This window comes from Anguilla anguilla, chromosome 15 (assembly GCF_013347855.1).
Source record: "Anguilla anguilla isolate fAngAng1 chromosome 15, fAngAng1.pri, whole genome shotgun sequence".
Lineage (NCBI taxonomy): Eukaryota > Metazoa > Chordata > Actinopteri > Anguilliformes > Anguillidae > Anguilla > Anguilla anguilla.
This window is the reverse complement of record NC_049215.1, coordinates 19643534-19666156: the sequence shown is the minus strand read 5'-3', so window position 1 is coordinate 19666156 and position 22623 is coordinate 19643534. Positions and strand designations below refer to the sequence as shown.

Here is a 22623-nt window from a genome sequence, read left to right as displayed (position 1 = left end):
CTGTGATACTGGATGTTTATAGGATCCCTGAAATGAGTGTGCGCTGTGGGCCCAAGATCAGATTGTGTTCCTATAACGTCCTGCCTGCCCAGAGACCATATGTGGTGTGGTGCTGTTTGGCCATAAAATCAGAGGTGTTAGCGGCCACCAGTTTCCGCTGATACGGCAATGAATTGGCAATGAAGCTGACTAATTTCCAGACCATCCAAATGCAGACTGATGTGTGAAGTGATGGCTTTCCATACGTAGGTCAAAGCAGGACTGGAGTATCCTGCGAAAACCTTTCAAGAGGGTTACTGAGTGAAAGCACATCTGGTGGGAGAGAAAGACAGCTGGACAGGAACCTGTGTTCTGTCCAGTCCAACACACACACAAATGCACACGCACACGCGCACACACACACACACACACACACACACATACACACATGCGCACACACACATGCACATGTGCACACGCACACACCCGCACACACACACACACTTTCCCCCCTCACCCCTTACAGAGAGACGACAGCACGTTTTGAGGACAGTGAGAAGACGCAGGCAGGGCTGCAGGTCAGGCGCTCACATGGAGAGGAGCCCGGCTCTCTCTCTCTCTCTCACAGGCACACTGGAGATCCCAGAGGTGGAGAGATGCTGAGTAGCACACCGTACTGCTGAGCAATGGGAGGCCATTTTTGTACAAAGTACAAGTACTTATAATTCTTGTATTTTATTTTTCTATGATTTCCAAAGAGGCATTGTCGGGTCTTACAGACTATATTCGCCCGTTTATGAGGATATTTATTAGCAAATAAAAGTTAACAGTTCTGGTGGATTGTGTCTGCTTTTCTCAGTGTTTGTTCATTATATTTTTTATACAAAGGCAAAAGAAGAAAAACAACAGAGTTCAATTGCAGTGTGCTTAGCTGGAGTTTAAACTTCAAGTTTATACCCGAAACCACATAACTGAATTACAACTGGAACAGCTAATCTTTGTTTCACATATTAGAATGGCTGATACAGTTGTAATGCAGTTGCGGTTGTAATGATGCAATTAACCCCTAGTGTCTCACTTTGCTATCTTTTCCATAGATTTTAGTGAATGATATCCTTTTCTACTAACCCTTGCACTTTGTTTACCTGGTTTAATACCTTTGTCAATGTTAAAAGAATCTCCATTAATAGTCAGCAGGAGGCATACATTATTGAAGCAAAATTATATTAACCTCCAAGATCTCCATGCAATTTTTTATTTTATTTTATTTTTTTCTTGAACATGTACTAGCAGAAGCAAGAGCTGAGTTGAATTTTATAGTATGGGAAAAACAGGAATAAGACAACATCTGATTTAAAGGTAAGCGTAAATAACTTATTTTGTCTTTTTGCCAATCAGTGTGAAAGCTTCATTCAAGTGAAGGTAGACTTCAGCTCAAATCCACATACAGTATATATGTTTACATGTAAATAAATTAACTGGATCACTCACCAAATGAGTGTCATAGCTCAAATAAATTGTGATGCCTTGTTTATTGTCACTTCTATTTTGGGAAGACCATAGAAAAAGTTGCACAGTAAACAACGGAACAATGATTATATATGCAGGTCCAGCAGTCAGAAAAACTTCTAGGAGAAAACAGATTTGGGCAATTGGGGCTAAAATGTCTTAAAAATCCCTTTGACAGGTTTTTCCATTAACCTCTTGACACAGCCAAAAAAAAAAAAAAAAAAAACTTGTCAACAAGGCAGTTGTGGATGTCTGCATACATATATAACTACCACTTTAATTAGACATTACATCACTGCATATGTCACAGGCTACCAAATCTCACAGCACCTACACACCTCATCTTATATTAATGAGACTGTGATGTATCCATCAGCACAGGGCACGTTTTACTATGTGATATTCACCATGTGATGCTGACATAGAGGCCTACATGATGTTGATGTTGGAATGATGTGGCTTTCTGTCATGATGCAGTGGCTACATTAGCGCCTAGGAGGAGGGGTTAATTTAATTTTAAAAAAGCTCTGGAAAAATAGTGCTTTCCAACTTCATGGAGAATGGTAGTCAGACTTTTTCACATTGCGGGTGGTTACCATTTTCTGAATGTCATTTTGAAGCTTAGGTTCCGTTAGCTTTAGATTAAGCCTAGTGACTAAATGTTACAAGTTTGCGAAACACAGAAGTTGTTTGGACTCTTCAAAGTGACACTTGCAAACATTTTTCCATACATTTTCCCACTATTTTTGCTTTTCTGGGTTTTGAAGTTTTAATTAATTCACTTCTCATGTTTTTTTTCAAGTAACCTTAATGCTGATTAAACCTATACAGCACAATCCGTCTACATCAAATGTGTTTTAATAAGATTTCTTAGGATCTACTATTGTTGATTCACATGGCTACAATAACCAATGCGAGTAGACCAGTTTATCTTCAGGGTGATTCATTTGTAAACACACTTCTAATGGCTCAGTGTAGAACAGTTTTCTAATAACCCACTTCCCTTGGAAAAAAGGAAATAGAACCATTATAGTTGTCATCTTTGTGTTGTGGTTTTTAGCATATGTTCATGTCTTTATGCATTTCTAGATGTTGTCTTTACAATTTTAAAAGAACACTTGACGTCATTTAATTGGGTAACACACACATTCAGGATTCTAGACAACAGTAAATTTGTTGAGGGAAGTGGCATCTGTCTTAAACATCCTCTTCCTATACTGACTGAATTACATTACCAGTAAGCTGCACATATCAGCAAACAACCATGAGGCAACTGGATGGTTATCATACGTTTTTTTAAAATAGTTTTCAGATCTTTTCTGCTTCGTTGGATAACAGTGTAGAGATACATACTCTATAGGCCAGAATGCAGGGTGACTGCTGGATCCCAGCCACCGATTTTGTGGCTTTCATGGAGCATATAGACGGTGCACTATCAATATGTCACCTAAGCACCTCACCATGGGTCACAATTTCTTCACCACAAATAATTATTTTTATTTTATTCAATAATTAATAAAATGATTTTTTTTTGCAAATACCTTTTAAACTACCAACTTAAATTACCAAGTTGAAACAATATTTAGTAATTATTTTTAAATCATGTTTCATCTCATATTGACCAATTTGAATGTTACAACATATAAAAGTGTAAATTATTATTTTCCAGTAACAGCTGCATTTGTATCTATATTCATATTTCATTTTGATAGGTTAAAAGGTATTCCTTAAATAATTGCTTGTTATTGCCATTAAGACGGGTTTAAAATCAGTCTAGACGTATGTAGCATGTTATATTTTAGTGTGTCATTATGTCATATTAATTATATGCATTTTGGTCGTCTTAAAGACAGCTCGTCCCATAAACAACATGGATAGCACTGAAATTGATTTTGCTAAATCAGCCCTGTGTGCAAATGCTATTTGTAATATACCTACGAAAACTGGAGAAATGTAAACACCAGCAAACATATTTCTAGTGGTTATAATGAATAACCTATCTTTGAATGGTTGCTGTGGCTACGGTAGTCTCGTTAAAACCAGGTTCTTCAATACTCGAGTCCTACCATGTCTAGCCATTATTCTCCAGGCGGTGGCGCCGTTCAGCCTATGCCGAGTTGCTAAAAAAAAAAAATGTGCGTCTCTTAGCAACGCAGTCTAACTATTTCAGGTTGCTCTGTGATTGCTGACCTGATTTTCTGTGTGCGCAGTTGGAGGGAAATTATCAAAGACGCTGGACTATATCATAACATGACTTTTGAAAACAGTTTGTCAGATTGGTTGATAGATTCACGCCGCTAGTTGGTTTGGGTATAACGTTAAAACTAGATTGGAATCGAGACGGAGGTGTCCCACTTGTCTGCTGTCTGCAGAGGCCGTGGCTCTCAGGTAAATTAACTGTTAAATTAACATTTCTTGAAAAATCTGATCGTTTGCTTGTTGGCTAACTAAAAACCTTTGAGACTTAGCTGGATACTTAACATTTGTTCGGCTAAGGACGCACACGTTAGATGCTGACCTAAAAGAAATCGCTAGCTGGATAGCTAAGGTTAGCCAGCTAACAGTTAATGTGGATTAGAGGCTAGCTAAGGTTGCAGGCTCAATTATTCAGCAATGGAAGCCTAGCTTTATTCTGAAACAACCAAGTTGGAAGTAGAGTAACCTTACTGCCAACATTACACCGTTAAGCTATTCTAGTTAACTATCGTTCGCGCTGCCCACAGTTTCGTGTAGGAATGGGATTCACGTTGCTGATACCCATACTAGTTGGCTAGCTAACTTGCTTAACGTTATTGTCCATTTAGGAACGCGTTTGAATCGAATCACTATTTCGCAAACTAGTTTCATTTTAGAGAGTAACTAAATGTGTGTCAGGTATAGTAAACGACAGTTAGCTAGTCCAGCGAGCAAGAGTTCCATATGGCGCTAGTCTGCTATTTAACATTAACATAACGTTAGCTAACTGCTTGCTTGGCTACGTGTGTAACAATTTCGCTAGTCTAGGCTGCTGGTTGTAACGTTAACCAAGTAGATTTCCAGAACGCAAACTGGCAAGCTAGCTAGCCCAGGGCTCTACTGTGCTCTTGTTTTAGGAGCATGTGAAAATGTAATGTGTGCTAACTGGAAAAATAATTTAGGAGCACATCCAATTTGGATGCACTTAAATTTTTCAATTATTTAGGATCACGATTTGCTTCTTGGTTAGCTTGCTAGCTAGAATAGAGCCTGGAATTCTAACCGTTTGCATATTTAATACTTTTCCTTTTGATTTTGTAAATAGAATAACGCTGTGTAGCTTAGATGACGTCTTCAAGTTACAGTAACAGCACATTTGGCGGTAGCCAAGACACACCTGAAAGCAAAGAATAAGATTGACAACCCAAGCTAACCATAGGGATATTTGCTAATTGTGGTAATTTAGCCAACTATTAAGTTATGAGTTAGTTAACGAGCTAACATGGTTACAGGAAAATTAACTACACGATTTATGTATGAAAACATGTTAGCTGGATAAATGGCCAGCTGGCTAGCTTGTCTTATTGGTATGCTCTCTTGATGGGATGTTATAGCCGCCACACAGATCTCTGAACAGACTCCTCAGGACAAATCAACATGGGGTTAAAACATTTAGCTAACTAATGCACCTTAAGCGGATTAAGTTGGCAAGCTGCGTATCTGGTTGTTTCGTTTACAGCTCGATATTTACCTAGCAACGAGGCCTCTGCATTTTAATATGTTGTGCATACTCTTTGGCTCATTTTGGTATTAAGAGGTCGTAAAGGAATGAAGACGATTCGTCGTTTGGTTTGCAGTCTGTTCGCTATATCCGGGGTCCTCTGTGTGCTTTAAACAGGACCAGCCCAGAGAAACGCAATGGGGCTGTTCGACAAGTTAGCAGGATGGCTGGGACTGAAGAAGAAGGAGGTGAATGTGTTGTGCCTGGGTCTGGACAACAGCGGGAAAACTACAATAATCAATCAACTCAAACCGTCCAACGTAAGTCAAAGGTCTCTCTCACATGTCTCGGTACAAGATCTTTTCCCGGCACTTTTCCTTCGAACGTCTGTTGATCTGTGCAATTGGTCTTAACGAGTGTGCGACTCAGTTTAGTCACAGAAATACTACTTGTACGAGACTAATTGAATTGTTTTTTCTACACATTCGTGGCATGTTGTTTAATGTTAAACATTAATGGCGCAACCACAGTTGGAAATGTCAGGAAAGTCGGTGGATATATTAGTCATCCTAACCTTTCCTGGCAGTACCTGTCAAGTATTGGCTAGATGCATTTATATGATATTAGATAATTAGCTGACAGATTAGTGGGGATTTCTCTGCCTCCACTTAGCTGCACGAGTAGTGAGTTGGGTCACACACATCTCAAATGGCAAGCGGGTATCTTCAGTAGGGCAATGTTTTTAGTCTTTGGTGTCAGATTACTTTTACTAAAATGCAGTATCCTTCCTGGCAATGAATGGAACTTTGTGAGATATTGGGGTAACAAATCTGCTGTTCGGGCAGTGAGAATTTCAGCAGGACTGTTGGTGACCTGTTTCGGTTTACTGAAACTCATCTGGCAAATGACCCATAAAGCAGAGGGTGTCACCTGGGGGTCTGTGGAAGAGTCCCAAGGGTTTCTGAGCAAAATGTAGAAATGCCTTTCCTCTTTTAAACAGCTTTTCTATTTCCATATTGCTTTAATTACATATCAGTGACTTAACAGGCTTTGTCTGGTAGCCTTATGATTGTTTTTAGAAATACATGGTCGCTACATATCAATGTATCCATTGATATCATCTTCAATGTGTGATAAAAATTAACACAGCAAATCCATTTAAATCAGGAGGGTCAGAGCAATATTTACAGTAAACTCAAGTTCAAGTTCAGCAGCTATTTTTTCTGAATATTCCCACTAATATAATATCTGCCATTGATGTATTGTGATGCTGGAAATTGGTCATTGCAGAATATTAACTTGAGTGAGCATTCAAGTTCACACAATGAAGGCATTTTCCCTTTTCATATTTGAACTGATAAACATCACCACATGGCTAAGAACGTACTTCAGATGGTCTGTTGCAGCCAGATCAGGGCTTTGTTATGTTTGTAACACTCAAATTTAAGGCTGATTTACATGAAATACTGATTCAGAGTTGGATGCAACAAAGTCTGTTCCTATTGAATCTGAATGGTAATCAGACATCTTGTCAACATTGCTTTGAAAAGATAAGAATTGTTGAAAAATGCTTTTTGTAATGTACACCTGCATGCATAATGTATGAAAATAGAAGTGTGTGTGGGATTCTTCTTTTTTTTTTTCAAATAATTTTATTAATGGTATTCGGTAAATTGATATTCAGTTAAAACTAGAGTACTACTTGAAACCGTTAAATTGATGAACGTATGTGATTTTATACTTGTAAATATCAGTCACAGTACATGCACTGTAATTGCATTTGGTTTGCTCCCAGGCACAGACGCAAGATATTGTCCCAACAATCGGCTTCAGCATAGAGAAGTTTAAGACATCAAGGTAGTGTTTTTTTAAAAATAAATTCACATATTTGTTTTATTTAAATGCTTGTGAAATGTTAAACATGGGATAAATGCAATCAAATGTTTTTACAACAATGAGACATGGAAGTTTTTTCTTTTTTTGTACGCATTTGCAGTGGAATTTTGTCTCTCTTTTCTGCAGTCTGTCCTTCACTGTCTTTGACATGTCTGGCCAGGGCAGATACAGGAATCTGTGGGAGCATTACTACAAGTAGGTTTGCTCTACCTTCAGCAGGTACCAAAAATGTAGGAGCCAGTGTGCCTCCCCAATGAGAGAGGCAAACACAGCTGCGTTCAATTTTATTAAACCTAGCAATTCTGAACAGTTTAGGGGAAATACTAGTATTTATCTTAAAATGTTATGGTGTCAACATGAGCTGTTCTTATGGGAGCTATTTTTGTTGTATTCATTTACCTTATTACCACATGAAAAGAATTGGTAGACTTGCAATCTGTAGAAGTCTATATGTGTCCTGATATGATTTGTGCGTTAACCTGGAGATTATTGATGATGTGGTGTGGGTGTTGGTGCTTTTACTGTAGGACATTTTGTGCCTGAGCTGAGAAAACTGTTGTCTCCACAGAGAGGGCCAGGCCATTATATTTGTCATTGACAGTAGCGACAAGCTGAGAATGGTTGTTGCCAAAGAAGAACTTGACACGCTCCTAAATCATCCAGGTAATAAAACTGGTTCAGTCCTGTAGATTCACTGTTCTATGTCAACTTTTTTTTTTCCATTAACTTAATTTATTTGGCCTTGTGTATGATATTCTACTTTTTCAACTGGACTTTATCTTTGCTACAAAGGGAGTAAATGCACCAAGTGACATGATTTTATGTATTGAAGTAGTGAATGGGATTAGGATAACAGGTATGCCATCTCATACTGCCATAACCATACACCAAAGGGTTTTCTCCTAAAATGACTTGGGTCTGAGTCCTTAACCCTTTGAAGCTGACCAACACAGACATGGGGAAAACATGCAAACTCCACACAGACAGGATTCAAACCCAGGTTATCCACTGCACCGGTGCCCAAAGCTTTTAAACATGTTAACCATGTACAACAAGCTGTTTCCATTCAATGCGTTTTACATTATAGGTGATTAGCAGACACGCTTATCCAGAGCGACTTACACAACATTATAAAGCAATGGCATATCCTATTGAGAAAGCTGTATGATGTGGTCACTCCATACAACCTATTCTCGTAATGTATGGCTGTTTTCAGACTTGGTTTGTTTCAGCCTCCCAAGTGGACTCAAACTGATGACCTTTTTTGTGTATATGTGAAATATGGATGTGAACAATTTGTTGATTCATCAAGTGTCAGTCACGAGCACGTATGGCAAATGTTAAATATCTTTTTTTCTTTTTCTTTTTTAAATCTTTTGAAAACTTTAACATCGCCTTAGGTCTCTTACTCTTGTAATCTGGTACTTCTAACAGTCAACTTCATTTTCATATTGAGGCAATAGATGCCTGTTTGTTGTTGTCATTTACTAGAAAAATCCCAAATACATTCAAGCGTGCAACCAATAAGGATTTGTGCATGGGATCCAATTTGAAGGGAGATTGCACTGGTTATCAGGCGGCTCACTGAATTCTCTGAATTTTATTTTCCCATTCAGATATTAAACACAGGAGAATGCCTATTTTGTTCTTTGCTAACAAAATGGATCTGCGTGAAGCGCTGTCTTCAGTGAAGGTTTCGCAGTTGCTCTGTCTGGAGAACATCAAAGACAAACCCTGGCACATCTGGTAGGTGACAGTCTCTCTGCTTTTACACAGACTGCATTGGGCTGTTTTTATACGGCACGGTCTGCATAAGGCTGTTTTTACACAGCACACACTGCATAAGGACAGCACTCATGCCAAACAGTGACGGTCTAGTGGTAGGACAAACTGGAGATCCTGTTCTGCCTGACCAGACCTTTGAGGGCTGCACTTTTTCTTAGATGTGTGAACTGTTCTGTTTTATTACATAAGACACAATTTGCATGCGGCTCTAAAAGTCCCGGTTGCCACGCCCCCCCCCCCCCCCCACCCCCCACCCCCCCCAAAAAAAACAAGCATGGCTGTGGCAGGTTATCTCCTGCCATTTCATTACAGAATTTCCAAGGTGCATTCTAATTGATTCATTTCCAAATTGACATTCACATAAATAAAAGTAGTGATATTTTTTAAAAATGTTTTTTTCTTAAAGTGAGTTGAAATGGGGTTTTTTGAATGGGGGGGGGAAGTGTTTTGCGAAGTCTAGGTAGAGAAAATGAACTGTTTTTTTTGTGTGTCCGTTTCAGTGCCAGTGATGCAGTCAAAGGTGAAGGCCTGCAAGAAGGGGTAGACTGGCTGCAAGGTACAGTGTGCCAGACTGCTTATATGGCTGACCGCTATCCTTCATGTCTTAGTGACCGGAGTGCCCTTCATCTCTTTACAGTGTGGCTTGTATTGCATGGCAATTTGTTTTCAGTCCTCATGAAAGCCCTACAGCATGTTGTGCAGTCATTAAACACCACTTTGACTTCTTTTTTGTTTCACCACATCCATAGAACAAATTACTCTGTAAGTACGATACGTGTTTGCCTATAGTGTTGTAGTGGTATTGTGTGTCCTGTAGTTAGAGCATTTGTTTGGTTGTTGTACTGTCCAGTCTGACCACTCGGTGTAATTTTTTGCTATCATAAATGCTCCTGCAACAAGCTATATATCATAAAGAATTCAAAGAGGAGCAGTATGGCTGGTGTTTCCTTTAATTTAGTACTTGTATCTCTAAGCCCTGTGGAAAAAATGCACAAGTCACTTGGTTAACCTTGGCTGAGAGTACATTCACAAAGATGACCTCCCATCACATTTAAAATTGGTTCAAAACTATGGTACCTTAATATTGGAATACTTTCCCTTATTGGTTTGTAGACGTATCTGGTGTTATTAAAAGCCTGTTTGTATTTGTTCTCCTAACAGATCAGATCAGAACAATGAGAACGTGAGAGATTAAGAGAACAGGAGCTGTGTTGGAGTGACGAGCGTGACGAGCACAGTTCCTGCAGGCCCGGTGTGAGGCTGTCCACAGAGGAAGCGCATCAGGCGTGGCCTATGACCCCCCCGTCCGTGCCTGTAGTGACCATTCAGATGAGCTGGGGAAGGGGGCGCTAAAGACTGAAGAGGCTCGGTTGTAGTTCTTCCTTTTCTTTCTTTGGGCTGTGTATATGGATTGCTACACCCACGTGCTGGTAAAACTGGTGCTGTTCATCTTCTATTTTATGGCACCCAAACTAGGAAGAACTAGCAAGATTTCTTAATCATACCAAAACACTTTAAAATGGTATGCTTTTTTGGTATGCTAATTTTAATACATTTGTATCAGTTGAATGTTGTATAGTTGTCAGAAGCAAACGCTGAACATAAAGCTTACTGTCTATTGTATATATTTGTGAGATCATCTGCAAAGTGTTTGTTTATTCGTAGGGCAGTGCTTATACCGGTGCCTTATTTACTGTTGTCTTTCCCTTGCTCATACTCAAATTAATGAGCTATTCATAATGCAAGAAAAGCAAATCCCTACAGTCTAAGGTTACAGAACACAATAAAAAATGTTAAAAGATAATTTAAAAATAAATTAAAAATAGGAATGGGACCAGAATACAATAGACCCAGAAGTTGTGGTGAATACAGCTGCCATTGGAGTTGAGTGTTTACTGAGGGTCAGTTTGATTAAAACATGGATATGTACAGACAGAAATTGTACAGATTTTCACCATCAGGTGGAAGAGTAGGATTATCTGTTGTTTCTTTGAAAACATCAGGTAAGTCCAGCTGCAGCAGTGCATATTTTAGTGTGCTTACTGTTTTAGTTCAGTTTCTCACTGTTAGCTGAGGTTTTAGAAATTATTCTAGCTGGTGCCCACTCCATGTTACTTTTAAACCCTGTGTACTATTCACCTGTTGCCTGTAAACGGTAATAGTAACATTTAAAATGGGCCCCAGGTGTGTTGTGTAAAATGGCCTTTATGACGAGGCACACCTTCATTCACAGTCTAACCTTTAGAAAGTTGACAGCTCATCAAGATCTACGTTTGTTCATTGAATAATGACCTAATCACAAAAGGCAGCTTGGGCAGAACTACTCTTTTTGCAGCTGTGTTAGGCGTGTAAAAGCAATCTTTTTTAGTGCCACTGCCAGTGTCAGAAATCTTGAGTTAGATTGTGATTTGCTTCTGAGGTGTTTCTTTGTTACACATAGTATCATTCTGTTTTTTCAGAGAGTTATTGGCCATTTCCCCCCCCCCCCCCCCCCCCCATTAATAATAACACTTTTGGCTTGTACAAATTGCACTGGCCTGTTAATCAATATTTTAAATGCATCTGTCCTGGATATCTATGTTCATCAGTCATTTCTAGCTCAGAGGATTAGCTTGCTCCTGCATCTGCCAACCATGTTCTGACCCAGATCACACCTGGACCTACAAGGGGGCAAGACCACATCAAATCTGCCTATTTCCATCAGTTTTTTAATAATCACAGACAAACATCCAGGAGATGTTTGTTTTACAAGGCACTGTGGTGTTGCCTAACCAAACCGTGAGCTGCTCAGAGTAATGAAATCCAACTTGTGATGAAATGAATGTCACCACCTTGTAATTCCTGTCATATTTGTAGATGATTAAGTAAAGAATTATGGTCTTGGTATGGATGTGTCGGATTTCCTTACAAACAGCTCTGCTCGTTCATTAGTCGCATTTAGCTGTCCGGTTCAACAGTTGGCTCCCTCTGGAGGGTTTGCACCATCATCTCACCCTGTAGTAGTAATCAGAAATTCAGCCCACCCTAAACTGTTGGGATAAGCATGGAGGTAAAATATGTTGATTAAAGAACAGGGTCTGGAGAAGGGCTTAAAGAACACAAAATGACATGAGATCTGTGACAGGCTCCTCAATTAGAATTAGGATTGGTAGTGCAGTTCAGGGCACGGCTGGGCAAGCTGTAGCTGAGATGAGCTGAAAGGTCAGATGTCCCTGCCAGGTGCCTTCTGTAGATCACCTTTGTGCTGTGAAGAGCTTTTTAACTGGTGTAGATGACAGCTGTTGTTCAGCGAAAAGGGATTCTGAGGTACTTCGGTGAAGCCTCGCTTTAAAAGAACTGATTATTTCATATTAAAACGGCATCCCAGAGCGGCAACTTTAAAGAATAAAATCAATTCATCTTTAGTGGACTGAAAGCACCATTTATCCCATCAAGTTCTGCAAAACTGCACCAAAAGAATAAACCAATTAACTGCAGCTTACATCTTTAAAACAGTATTGAGAATGGACTGTGCAATCAATGCATGAATGTAAAACCATTATACAATAAAAAACCCTTGCACAACATACAGTTCCACATTAAGTTTATAAATTATATAATATACATAAATAAATAGTAAATAAATAGGAAAAACACATTTATAAATATACTACTTTAAGGGGAGGAGATTGACAGAAATAATTGGGGAAACTACCAATTACAAGTTCTCAGTGATTGTCTGCTATTGAGTTCATGACCGGGGCGGGGATTCATTGCTATCTTAAAATGTAAACCTTAAAATGTAATGAGATGGCAATGTCTGCATTTAAATAAAAAACGTACATGGTTCCCCTTGGCCCTGAGGTTCTGCTTGTCCAGAGGGTCAGTCCTTCTTGAGGAACATGTAGACCATCTCTGTGTGGAAGTGGGAGCTGGCGTTCAGCAGGTTGCAGAGGCTCTGGAATGTGTCCAGCTCTTTGTTTCGCTCACCTTAACAAACCGCACACAGTGTGGCACGGGAATGCCTATCAGCTGCACGACTGACCGCCATTAACAAGTCACTTCATATACGCACACAACCTCTTAGTGTTTCTGTTCAGATAATGTACACCAGCTCCGTGAATGTTTTATCAGTGAACTGCAATAGAATTTTTTAAAAAGGTTCTGTGATATGAAACTTGAAAGGTATCAAACCAGTTGCTAAAGAATAATAATCAACACTATCTGCAAGAAATGACTTTACAGAATATTTACTGGACTTTTGCAAGGATACATGATTAGGCTGCTTAATTTAATACAGAACTAATGATAGTGACATAAAAATTAACCGATGAAGCAAATAATGAAACAAAATGACTTTCCTGTAACTGATGTTTGTGCTGTACAGGCCAAAACTTTAGGTGGAGAAGAATTCAGTTAATATAACCCATTTAGTGAATTACAAACCAAAGTAAACATTCTGTGTTCAGTGTACACCCTTCTGAGTGTGTACTGAACAGCGCACCTGGAAATCTAAAACTTTGCAATTTCTCACAGGGAATAACCTTCTTGCCACAATGTTTACTTGGCCCTGCACACGCCTTTTTGCCATATTTCTTGCTCCTTCAGTGCCTATTTTACTTACACTACAGTCCAATGGGATTAAAATACCTGTGCCTTTAAAAAACTTAGATGAGATTTCAGTCAATATAACAATTTCCCTCCCATCCCCAAATCTGTAGAATGATTGGTAGACTTCCAACAATTTAACTGTAATTTAATCCAAAGGAGGCTATTATAAGAAAAGTCATGTCTCAGATCATTTTGAAGTAAAACTCATCTTTTTGTGTTATTTTAGGTAGAAATGGAAATAAAAGTTTATACTTTAATTTTTTATTCAGTAAATTCACATATATTAACTGAATTCTTCTCTACCAATGGCTTTTGAAAAACAAAATAAAAACACAGGTAGCCTAATACTTTTGGCCTGTAATGTATATAGAAGTTATGCATATTGAGAATATGCATTATAACAGATAGGATTTTCTTTCTGTCTGTTGCTACCAGTGTGAGGTTGCCAGATTAATTCGGGTTTAGTTGAGTTTTGGTTGGTAGCTGGGATTATCCATCCACTCTGATCAAGGAAAACCGCTCTGATTTACCATCTTTTCTCATCAGGTGGAACCTAGGTAATACCTCAGTACATATTTTAAAGCCTATTGTATGCAAAACAGTAAAATATAACCATTTTTGTTCAATTCTGAAGTGCATAATTAGTGTGCAAAAGATGGGGAGGACTGAGAACATCACTCACCTGCCATGATGACCTCATACATCTCCATGGCGACCTCCGAGAGCATGCTCTCCACGCCCTTGACGAAGGACCACTTGTCTTCGGACGTGGGGAAGACTTTGCAGATCTGCTGCATCATCTTCACCGGCCAGGACATGCAGAAGCCGTCCTTCTCACACACCTGATGACAGATAAGTAGCTCAGAATCCTGTTTCTGCACAGAGTGGATGTCCGCAGGAGGCTCAGGGGACGGACACTAACCAGAATGAGGAAGACGATGAGGCGCGAGATCTCCAGGAAGCGTCGGTTGACAGCTCTGCTGGCCAGCACGCTGTAGCAGATGCTGTTCCCGCACAGCACCAGCAGGCGAGCCATGTTCTCCATGTGCCAGGCCTCAGGCACCACTAAGGCACAGGAGAACACCCTTACACGGGTTCGTCATGACAGGAGAACACCCTTATACGGGTTCATAATGACACAGGAGAACACCCTTACACGGGTTCATAATGACACAGGAGAACACCCTTACACGGGTTCATAATGACACAGGAGAACACCCTTACACGGGTTCATAATGACACAGGAGAACACCCTTACACGGGTTCATCATGACACAGGAGAACACCCTTACACGGGTTCATCATGACACAGGAGAACACCCTTACACGGGTTCATCATGACACAGGAGAACACCCTTACACGGGTTCATCATGACACAGGAGAACACCCTTACACGGGTTCATCATGACACAGGAGAACACCCTTACACGGGTTCATAATGACACAGGAGAACACCCTTACACGGGTTCATAATGACACAGGAGAACACCCTTATACGGGTTCATAATGACAGGAGAACACCCTTACACGGGTTTGTCATGACACAGGAGAACACCCTTATACGGGTTTGTCATGACACAGAAGCACACCCTTGCATGGGTTTGTCATGACACTGGAGCACACCCTTATACGGGTTTGTCATGACAACAGATAGTATCAGCACCAATATTATTTTCAGCAGAAACCTGAATTAGCCTTATTTTTTTGGTGAACTGTTCCAGTTTTTCGTACACACAGAGAAAGCCCCATCACCAATTAGTACATAATTCATCTTTGGAAAAAACTTTGCTTTAGCCAGACTGAGTTCTGATTGGCTGATAATTAACTAAAATTAGCAGCACTGTTCACATTTCCTGAAAAACACGGCCAGGAAACTCGGTCCACCAGTTTCACTGTAGCTCACCTGTCATCTCCTCTATGATTCCGAGCAGGGTGTCAGCTGACCAGTCCTTGGCCTCAGCGTCGGTGTAGAGCAGAATCACAGCCTTGGCCAGGTCCCAGAGCCCGCACTGCGCCACCACACCATCCAGCATCTCGTGCCAGCCAATCTTACCTGGGGGTGTCAATTGCACGCGCTCAGTGCAGCTGAACACAAAACAGCTCCACTGAAACAGGGTCTTGTCCTTCATTACAGATTTCTTACTGAACCAGCACAGGCAGCTGCATTAGAATAGCTCTGCATACTGTTTATTGAAAACAATTTACTGGTAACCAGAATGGTGTACCCTCAAGTCACAGCTGAAATAAATAGCAAGTTTAGCACATAAACCCTAAGCTCTGCAAACTGCCCTGGGTAGGGTGACTGCTGAGTGAACAGATACCAGCCTTTCATGTAGGATATTTAAGAGCACAGAATGTGCATGCGGTGGCGGGGTGTTCACCGTCTGGGAGGAGGGGGCCGTAGAGGACGAAGAGCAGCCGGGCCTGGCTGACCATGGGCCAGAGCTTGAGGATGCGGGTCAGCCAGAACAGAGTGTCCCGCCGGTTCTGCCAGGGGTCCAGCAGCACGTTCCTGCAAAACAGCCGGATCTGCAGCTCCAGCTTGTGGCACGCTCCTGAGCAGGGAATGAGGGAAGATACAGCTCAGCCAAATGCACAAGGTACTCCAGTCAAACATGCACATCGCCTGTTACTGCTCTTCAGGGACTTATTAAAATATCAGCAGAGAGAGGCCCTATCTGTGAAACACACACCCAATAGACCTGTATTGTGCACACACATAATTACCCTCTTATGGACTAAACGTTCCTGTTAAAGAGAAACTGAATGCTTAAAATATACCATGCCTCTAGTGAGAAGAAAAACTCTATGAACACTTCTTTGTGTTTGTAAATAAAAACTTCTCTTTGGAGTAGTATTAACAAAATCATTCTGATAAATTAAACACTCCTTTAACAGTTACATAGATAGAAATTACTTTTCTCTGATTTTCTCAACACATTTTTATGTTTTCTGACACCATTCTACACAATTTAAGGGGCATCTTACCTGAAAAGTGCCTGTGTGGGTGCACATTTTTTTTTATTTCAGCCCAGCACAAGACACCCAATTCAACTACTTAACTAATCACAGTCTTTAGTCAAGACCTTGATAAGTAGAATCAGGCATCTTAATGCTGGGCTAAAACAAAACCTGCACCCACACTGGCCCTTTTCGGATAAGATTAGACACCCCTGATCAAAAAATAAGGAATGTTCTCTGTCGTCCCCACAGTAGTGTTCCCAAGCCAAGTTCCCAGGGTAAAATGGTTACTCTGCATCACCCAGGTGATGCACAGAAACAGTAACAACCCTAAAAACGCATGACATTAACAAGATAAACAACTTATCACCATAATGCATTTCTGCTCAACAACACAACTTCTAACACTACCGCACTATAGACTCTGTTATCTATTATACAAGCAGACAGCTACAATAACGATGACCCACCAGGCTTTCCATTGACAATGGTCTCGATCTTGCGGGGAAGATTGGTGAACTCGCACAGGAAGTTGAAAACACGATGGCATTCCAACTCATCCCAACCGGCTATCAATGTCTGAAAGGGAATAATGAAATTTAAACCACATTGCAGTCCGTACTGACTGGGGGCTCAATCACACATCCTGCTAATATCCTTATACTCCATGCTGCTTGTGGGGATAGTGTAGAGAAAACGACATGTGCTCAAGATATCAATTTTAAATGATATCACATGTTATAATACATACGGTACAAATATGGATGATAGAAAATATAGATAGATTAATAAAATAGACATGATAATGCAAAAAAGGGGAATTAAAGAGATGGAAGCATCAGTCCTCCATGGATGTTTATATGCAGTTGCTTGTTATGCGAAGACACAGCTTCCCATTAGGGATGAGGTATTAACTACAAAATATCATACATTCAGAAAAGGTTTAATCATTTTTCAATCAGATAACATACACATCACATACTTAATTGTGTGTATTTTGATACAAATGTAGGTACATAAAGTAAAAACATGCATCATGATTGTCTTATTGCTCCTCACTCATTCATACACAAAGCTCTGAATAAACCTGGGATATCCTTAAAGCTGTCACCTGCAGAAACACTCCATAGCTGGCAAAGCCCAGACAGCCAGGAGATGACGTACAACGCTCCATTGTGAAACAGGGGACCTAAAATAGAATGTAGCAATATACTGTTACTTAGTCTGTATTTAGCTGAGTATTCCAGCACAAAACATCTCATGGAATTAAACAGAAGATTCCTCAGTTCAACACTAGTAAACTAGTGATTAGTAACATGTGTATAAACATATACACAGGACTGGAACTTGTAATAATGCACATACACAGTATTAAACATTCACACAAGCTTGTTTTATGTTAAAACTTTTCTTGCTCTGGCTTCCCTCACCTGTCTCTGTATAGTACATCTTACCTGTGAAAACTTGCTATAAATAAACTTTAACCTGTCCTTTGTTGGCAGCAAGAGGGTGCATCTCTTGAACAACACTCCTGAGGCAACAAACACAAACATTACATTTAATGACATATTAACTTCCGCTTTGTCAAAAAGTATACCTATAGCCCTACTTCAGTCATGTTGTATGACTTAACTGAATGCTTACAGAGCCTTATGCCCAAGTCAGGCTGCTTGACATTCATACCACTCACATGAAACCCAATGTAATGCATCAAATATCAACAGCTTCAGCAGATGAATGAAGTAGATGAACCCAGGTGTCTTACGAAGAGGCCTGTAAAGTAAAGGCAGTGTAGGCAGCCTGATCTCACCGAGGGACCTGTAGTGGTCCAGAATGCAGTCCTCCTGTGTGGGTGAGGCAGAGTGGTGGAACTTGAGCATGATCATCCTGTTCCTCCAGGCCTGTGTAGACACGTAGCCTGTGATGTAGCTGTTGATGGCCTTGGACACCATGCTGAACACACTGATGTCCATAACTAAAAAAAATTTTTTTTAAAAGAACAGGATGCAAATGCATTAATATTCTCATTTGTGAAGGACAAAGGCCAAAATACTTTTTTATGCATCTCTATACTGATCGTTTATTGGCACAAGAAGACAAAATCTGGGACTGTAGACTCATGTTAGTGAAGCATTACAATGTTTAACCAGGGCCTTTCATGTAAATCCTGTCCTAAATATCCCACAAATCCATATAGAATTTCTCACAGTAAAAGCTATATCAACTCATAATGCTCAAAGTGGAGTGGGGGAGGACCATAGAGAGCTGCTCCAGCTCTTTGGACACTAGTAGCCCGCCCCCCCATCTCCCATAGCCAAGCAAGGCCTTCAGACACAGACAGCAGTGGTCTCGCCTACATGCGTGCGCAGCTGAGGCTGACTGGTAAGCTGCCCAATCTGGTGTATCTTATTTGCCTCTGTCAGGAAAGGATAAATGCACAACCTGCAGTGCTGCTGTCTGTTCTTATCCTGGGCACATTTGTACTTTGCAGACCCTTTACTGGGTTTTCTGAGTACCTATTCATGGGTTTCTCACCCCTTCTTTCACTTTCCTTTTCTTTGTTCAAAAATGTGTTTGTTTGTAATTGCAGCCCTACAGAGGCAACAAAAAGCTGTTTGGCAATTTTCTTCATTTTAGTTGCTATATTCTCTCCTGACCTATCCACTTACCAGCCTGCAAGATGGCCACACCTGTGACTACTACATGCAGTTTTAACCTAAATCTTATGCCCATTTTTAACTTAATCTTGTGGGCTTTTTCTGGCTTAATACAGACATTATGAACCAAATCCAGTTTTCTTTTTTAAACTGCTCTGCTGCTGCTTGGCAAATAAGGAAAGTTCCCTGTGCATACCAGAGAGGCACTCCAGTACCATGTCGAGCACCTCGGCAGGGAGCCTTTCAAAGAATCCCTGCATGGTCCTGCACTGGCTCCTGGTGGAGACTGTTCTGCTGGCATAGTGCTGCGCTTTGCAGCTGCGGTGGTATTTGTGCGTCATTGTGAAGTTCTCGCTGATCGACTCCATGAAATAAAACCCTCGTAAATTCCTTCCACCAACTCTGCTGAAACAAGGAGTGCACAGCTGTTAGCCTACCACATTTCAAAACAAAACTGCTGCGTGCAAAACCATTATACAGCTGGCAAATAACTAACCAACTCAAGCTAGTTATTAACGTGGGAAGTGTAGTATTTCTCAGGGATGCTTAACAGTATTGGCAGATCATATCTTAGCACTATCAACGGTATCCCAATATGAATCACCATGTTCAAAAAGGTTGCTTAATTGTCACCTGGACCTCACATACTATTTTTAGCTTATATAGAGACTGCTATCTAGAATATGCTCTCTGCTTTATAATCCTGCAAGAAAGTTAAAGTATTTTTAATACAAATAAAATTTTAATTTGCTTATCTTCTATAAATGTGAAAACTGTGCTCCAGTTTGAATGTTTTCCTTTAAGTAAAACGAGGATTTATCAGCATAGGTATATGGCCAGATAAATATAGATATCTGATACTGGCCATAGAACTTCCACACTGTGCGTGCATGGTACTGGTCAAAACACACGCAGAAGTTCTCTGGTCTTTGTTAATTTCAGGTTTAACGTTATTAACGTAATATAGCTCCGTACCTATTCAGTGCAGCACTGCTTGACCCAAACCCCTTAAAATGTGCTACCTGGTCGTCTCGACAAGATGTGTCGGTCTTCCCCAGTGTCATCACAAATTCTACTGTAATTATTATTTTTAGTTTACAATACCGTTTGCGTTTCTCTTACCACTGCCACGTTAAAAGCATTTTCGTACTCGTCTCAACTGCTATCAGAGCTAGCTAGCGAGCGACGCCAAAGCAAACGCTCGAGTAAGCAGAACGTTTTATTAGCTGTATTAGTAGTCACTTCAAAATTCTTTGCTTTGTTCGTGCTAAAGTAGTTACTGTAACGTTTTGGTTGTCTTGCTGGCGAAATTGGGTCGTCGCTATTTGCTAACCTAGCTAGTTAGCTACAGGCAAACTAGCTAGTCAAACGAACGGTGCTTGGCAGTCTAGTTTCACCAGATTCGATTCAGTAATTCTTATTTAAACTATACTTACTTGTCACTTTGTTTCAGTTATTGTCTTTGAGGGATATTTCTGTAATTATGGTTATTTGGAAGTTGAATATTGAACGGCTTTACTGAAAAGGCCACCTGGCCACCCCTGAGTTACCTCTCTTCAGCAGCAGCGCCAAAAATCTTAAAGCTCAGTGCCTTGGAAGCACGCTCCACTCCCCGCGAAACCCGCTCATCTCGCGCCAAAACTTCAGATCTGAGATGCCGCGTGCAAATAAGCATAGATGAATAGTAACTTTCTCTCCATAAATAACTCGTTTTTAATATTTTGATCTCAAGATGGGGTATTTGGACTGCATAGGTTTAATCCATTAGTGGCCAGCTAACTGAAACCTAACGTGAGTCGGTGCAATTACAAACCCTATAAGAAGAAAATGATCACATCAACCTTTATTGACATAGTAGATTACCTTGCGTGCAAGTTTGCAGTAGCCTGGAAAGTGCTTCAGGATAATTAAGATAAGAACAAATAGAAACTCAATAAAAACTGAGTTAAATTAATTGCAGTGTTGGTGGAACTAAAAGCATAGTAAAAGTATGATTTTAAAAAGTATATAAAACGTAAAGGTAACAAAATATTTTTTTAATGCGGAAAACTCAAGTAAGGTGTCTCAATACAGCAACACGGGGATGTATATATTTACATTTAAACACATTATCAAGCATTCACAAGGTGAACTTAGCACTTAATTCACAAAACATTTTAGAATGAAAACTATTGTGTCACGTGCAATATTTTACAGACTAACACCGTTTAACCTGTAATTGCATAAATTATTATCTTGGTCCTTTTAGGATAGGTTAGGTTAATGTTCACTTGAAATAAATAAATAATATCAAAATGCTGGTCCTAATGATGTAATGACTGCTTGGAGGATTTTATAAGGACTGAGTTGTACATTTCATCCAATGACGTAATCAGCAAGGTCAGTGTGAGCTAGGTGTCTGCAGCACTAACCTATTGTTTTAGTTGTACTTCTATAACAAGTTTACTTTTACAACAGTTACACTTCAATGACAAGAAGGGAAAATCATAGTCAGTGTAGTACCAAGAGGAGATAACTTCCAGAGGACATTTATCTAATGATTATGTACTCAGTCTATCAAACTGTGAGCAACCAGAGGAATGTCCTTCTTAACGGATTAGACTGTTTTCACTAAGGCTATTAACTTCCACATCACAATGGAGACTACTGCAGTGGGCACACGGCATAATCCTGTGAAGGGTGCTTGCTGGGTAGGGCCTGTCCATGTTCTGTCTTGCCGTGTGTATTCTGCATGTTCTTTAACCATGTGGTCGGTTGTGGAGGAGAGGGACTCACTGCATGGGATGGTGGAATGATGTTCGGTTGAGTAAAGGCCAAGCATCTTGGCTGGCTGGAAGATGGGAAGCAGTGGACTCTACAAGTTTTACAGGTATGGCTGCCTGATGCCCGGTTTTTTACCGGAATATCCGGTTTGTGGTTCCGACTGGACAGTATAATGTCTGATTTGAGTAATTGATTGAAACAATTTTCCATGAATTTGGAATGAACTTGCACCTCAATCACTCACCTCAACCCCCCCCAGATTTGCAAAAGGTTCTGATAGTGATCGAAACCACAGTCACCCCCCCCCACCCCCCAGTCCACGTTTAGTCCTAAAAGCACCCGTCGTTTGCGATTAAGCTTCCAGTTGGGCATGTTGTCTAGTTTTGACAAATTCTAAATCTGGAACATTATATACATACATTAATATCATTGCCTTTTTTTGTTTGTTTTGTTTTTGCATTATGTGGTATAGTAGCAAAAATAGCTTTTGCAGGTCCACTCATGTGTAAGATGAGAGAATTTCACATTTACACACCATTTTGTTATTCATTGATTCAGTGTCATTAGTCATTAGCCATAAGTTGCTGTGCAAAACCAAAACAAGTGTTGTTAATTATGCTTGGGAATTATGTATTAATTTGTTGATGTCCCAATTTATCTCCAACAGTCCCTCTTTCATCTTTTCTGCCTCATCTCTTTTCCAGACTTTCTGTTTAGACAAATGAAGCATTGTGAATTCTCATCAGAAATTAAATAACTTAAATAAAAATGGTGATCAGATCGATATATTAAAAACTGAACACAGA

The 22623-nt window shown here is 40.1% G+C and overlaps 3 protein-coding genes across 5 annotated transcripts in view; 2 read left to right on the top strand and 1 right to left on the bottom strand.

The window, feature by feature from the left end:
• The window catches only part of epha6 (eph receptor A6), a 202380-nt gene extending 201556 nt beyond the window's left edge, over positions 1-824 (top strand). For both annotated transcript variants that reach the window (XM_035394742.1, XM_035394741.1), the window contains one exon: positions 1-824. This exon is cut by the window's left edge. The gene's annotated coding sequence lies outside the window, so the exon portion shown is untranslated.
• Positions 825-3614: 2790 nt separating this feature from the next.
• arl6 (ADP-ribosylation factor-like 6) lies at positions 3615-11731 on the top strand. Its single transcript, XM_035394687.1, has 8 exons — positions 3615-3876; positions 5342-5484; positions 6960-7021; positions 7187-7255; positions 7629-7723; positions 8677-8806; positions 9346-9401; positions 10007-11731. The coding sequence occupies exons 2-8, from the start codon at positions 5362-5364 to the stop codon at positions 10030-10032; spliced, it is 561 nt and encodes a 186-aa protein (XP_035250578.1). The 5' UTR covers positions 3615-3876; positions 5342-5361; the 3' UTR covers positions 10033-11731.
• A 491-nt stretch (positions 11732-12222) lies between these two features.
• On the bottom strand, positions 12223-20939 carry LOC118214598 (F-box only protein 47-like). 2 transcript variants are annotated; one of them, XM_035394685.1, is made up of 11 exons: positions 20491-20939; positions 19251-19459; positions 18208-18372; positions 17852-17928; positions 17509-17586; positions 16868-16976; positions 15818-15991; positions 15340-15489; positions 14358-14500; positions 14118-14277; positions 12223-12814 (listed from the first exon to the last, which is right to left on the bottom strand). In XM_035394685.1, the coding sequence occupies exons 2-11, from the start codon at positions 19420-19422 to the stop codon at positions 12708-12710; spliced, it is 1335 nt and encodes a 444-aa protein (XP_035250576.1). In that variant the 5' UTR covers positions 19423-19459; positions 20491-20939; the 3' UTR covers positions 12223-12707. The 2 variants fall into 2 exon arrangements, with proteins under 2 accessions (XP_035250576.1, XP_035250577.1); XM_035394686.1 differs by having other exon boundaries at positions 19251-19456.
• Between the last annotated feature and the right edge of the window lie 1684 nt (positions 20940-22623).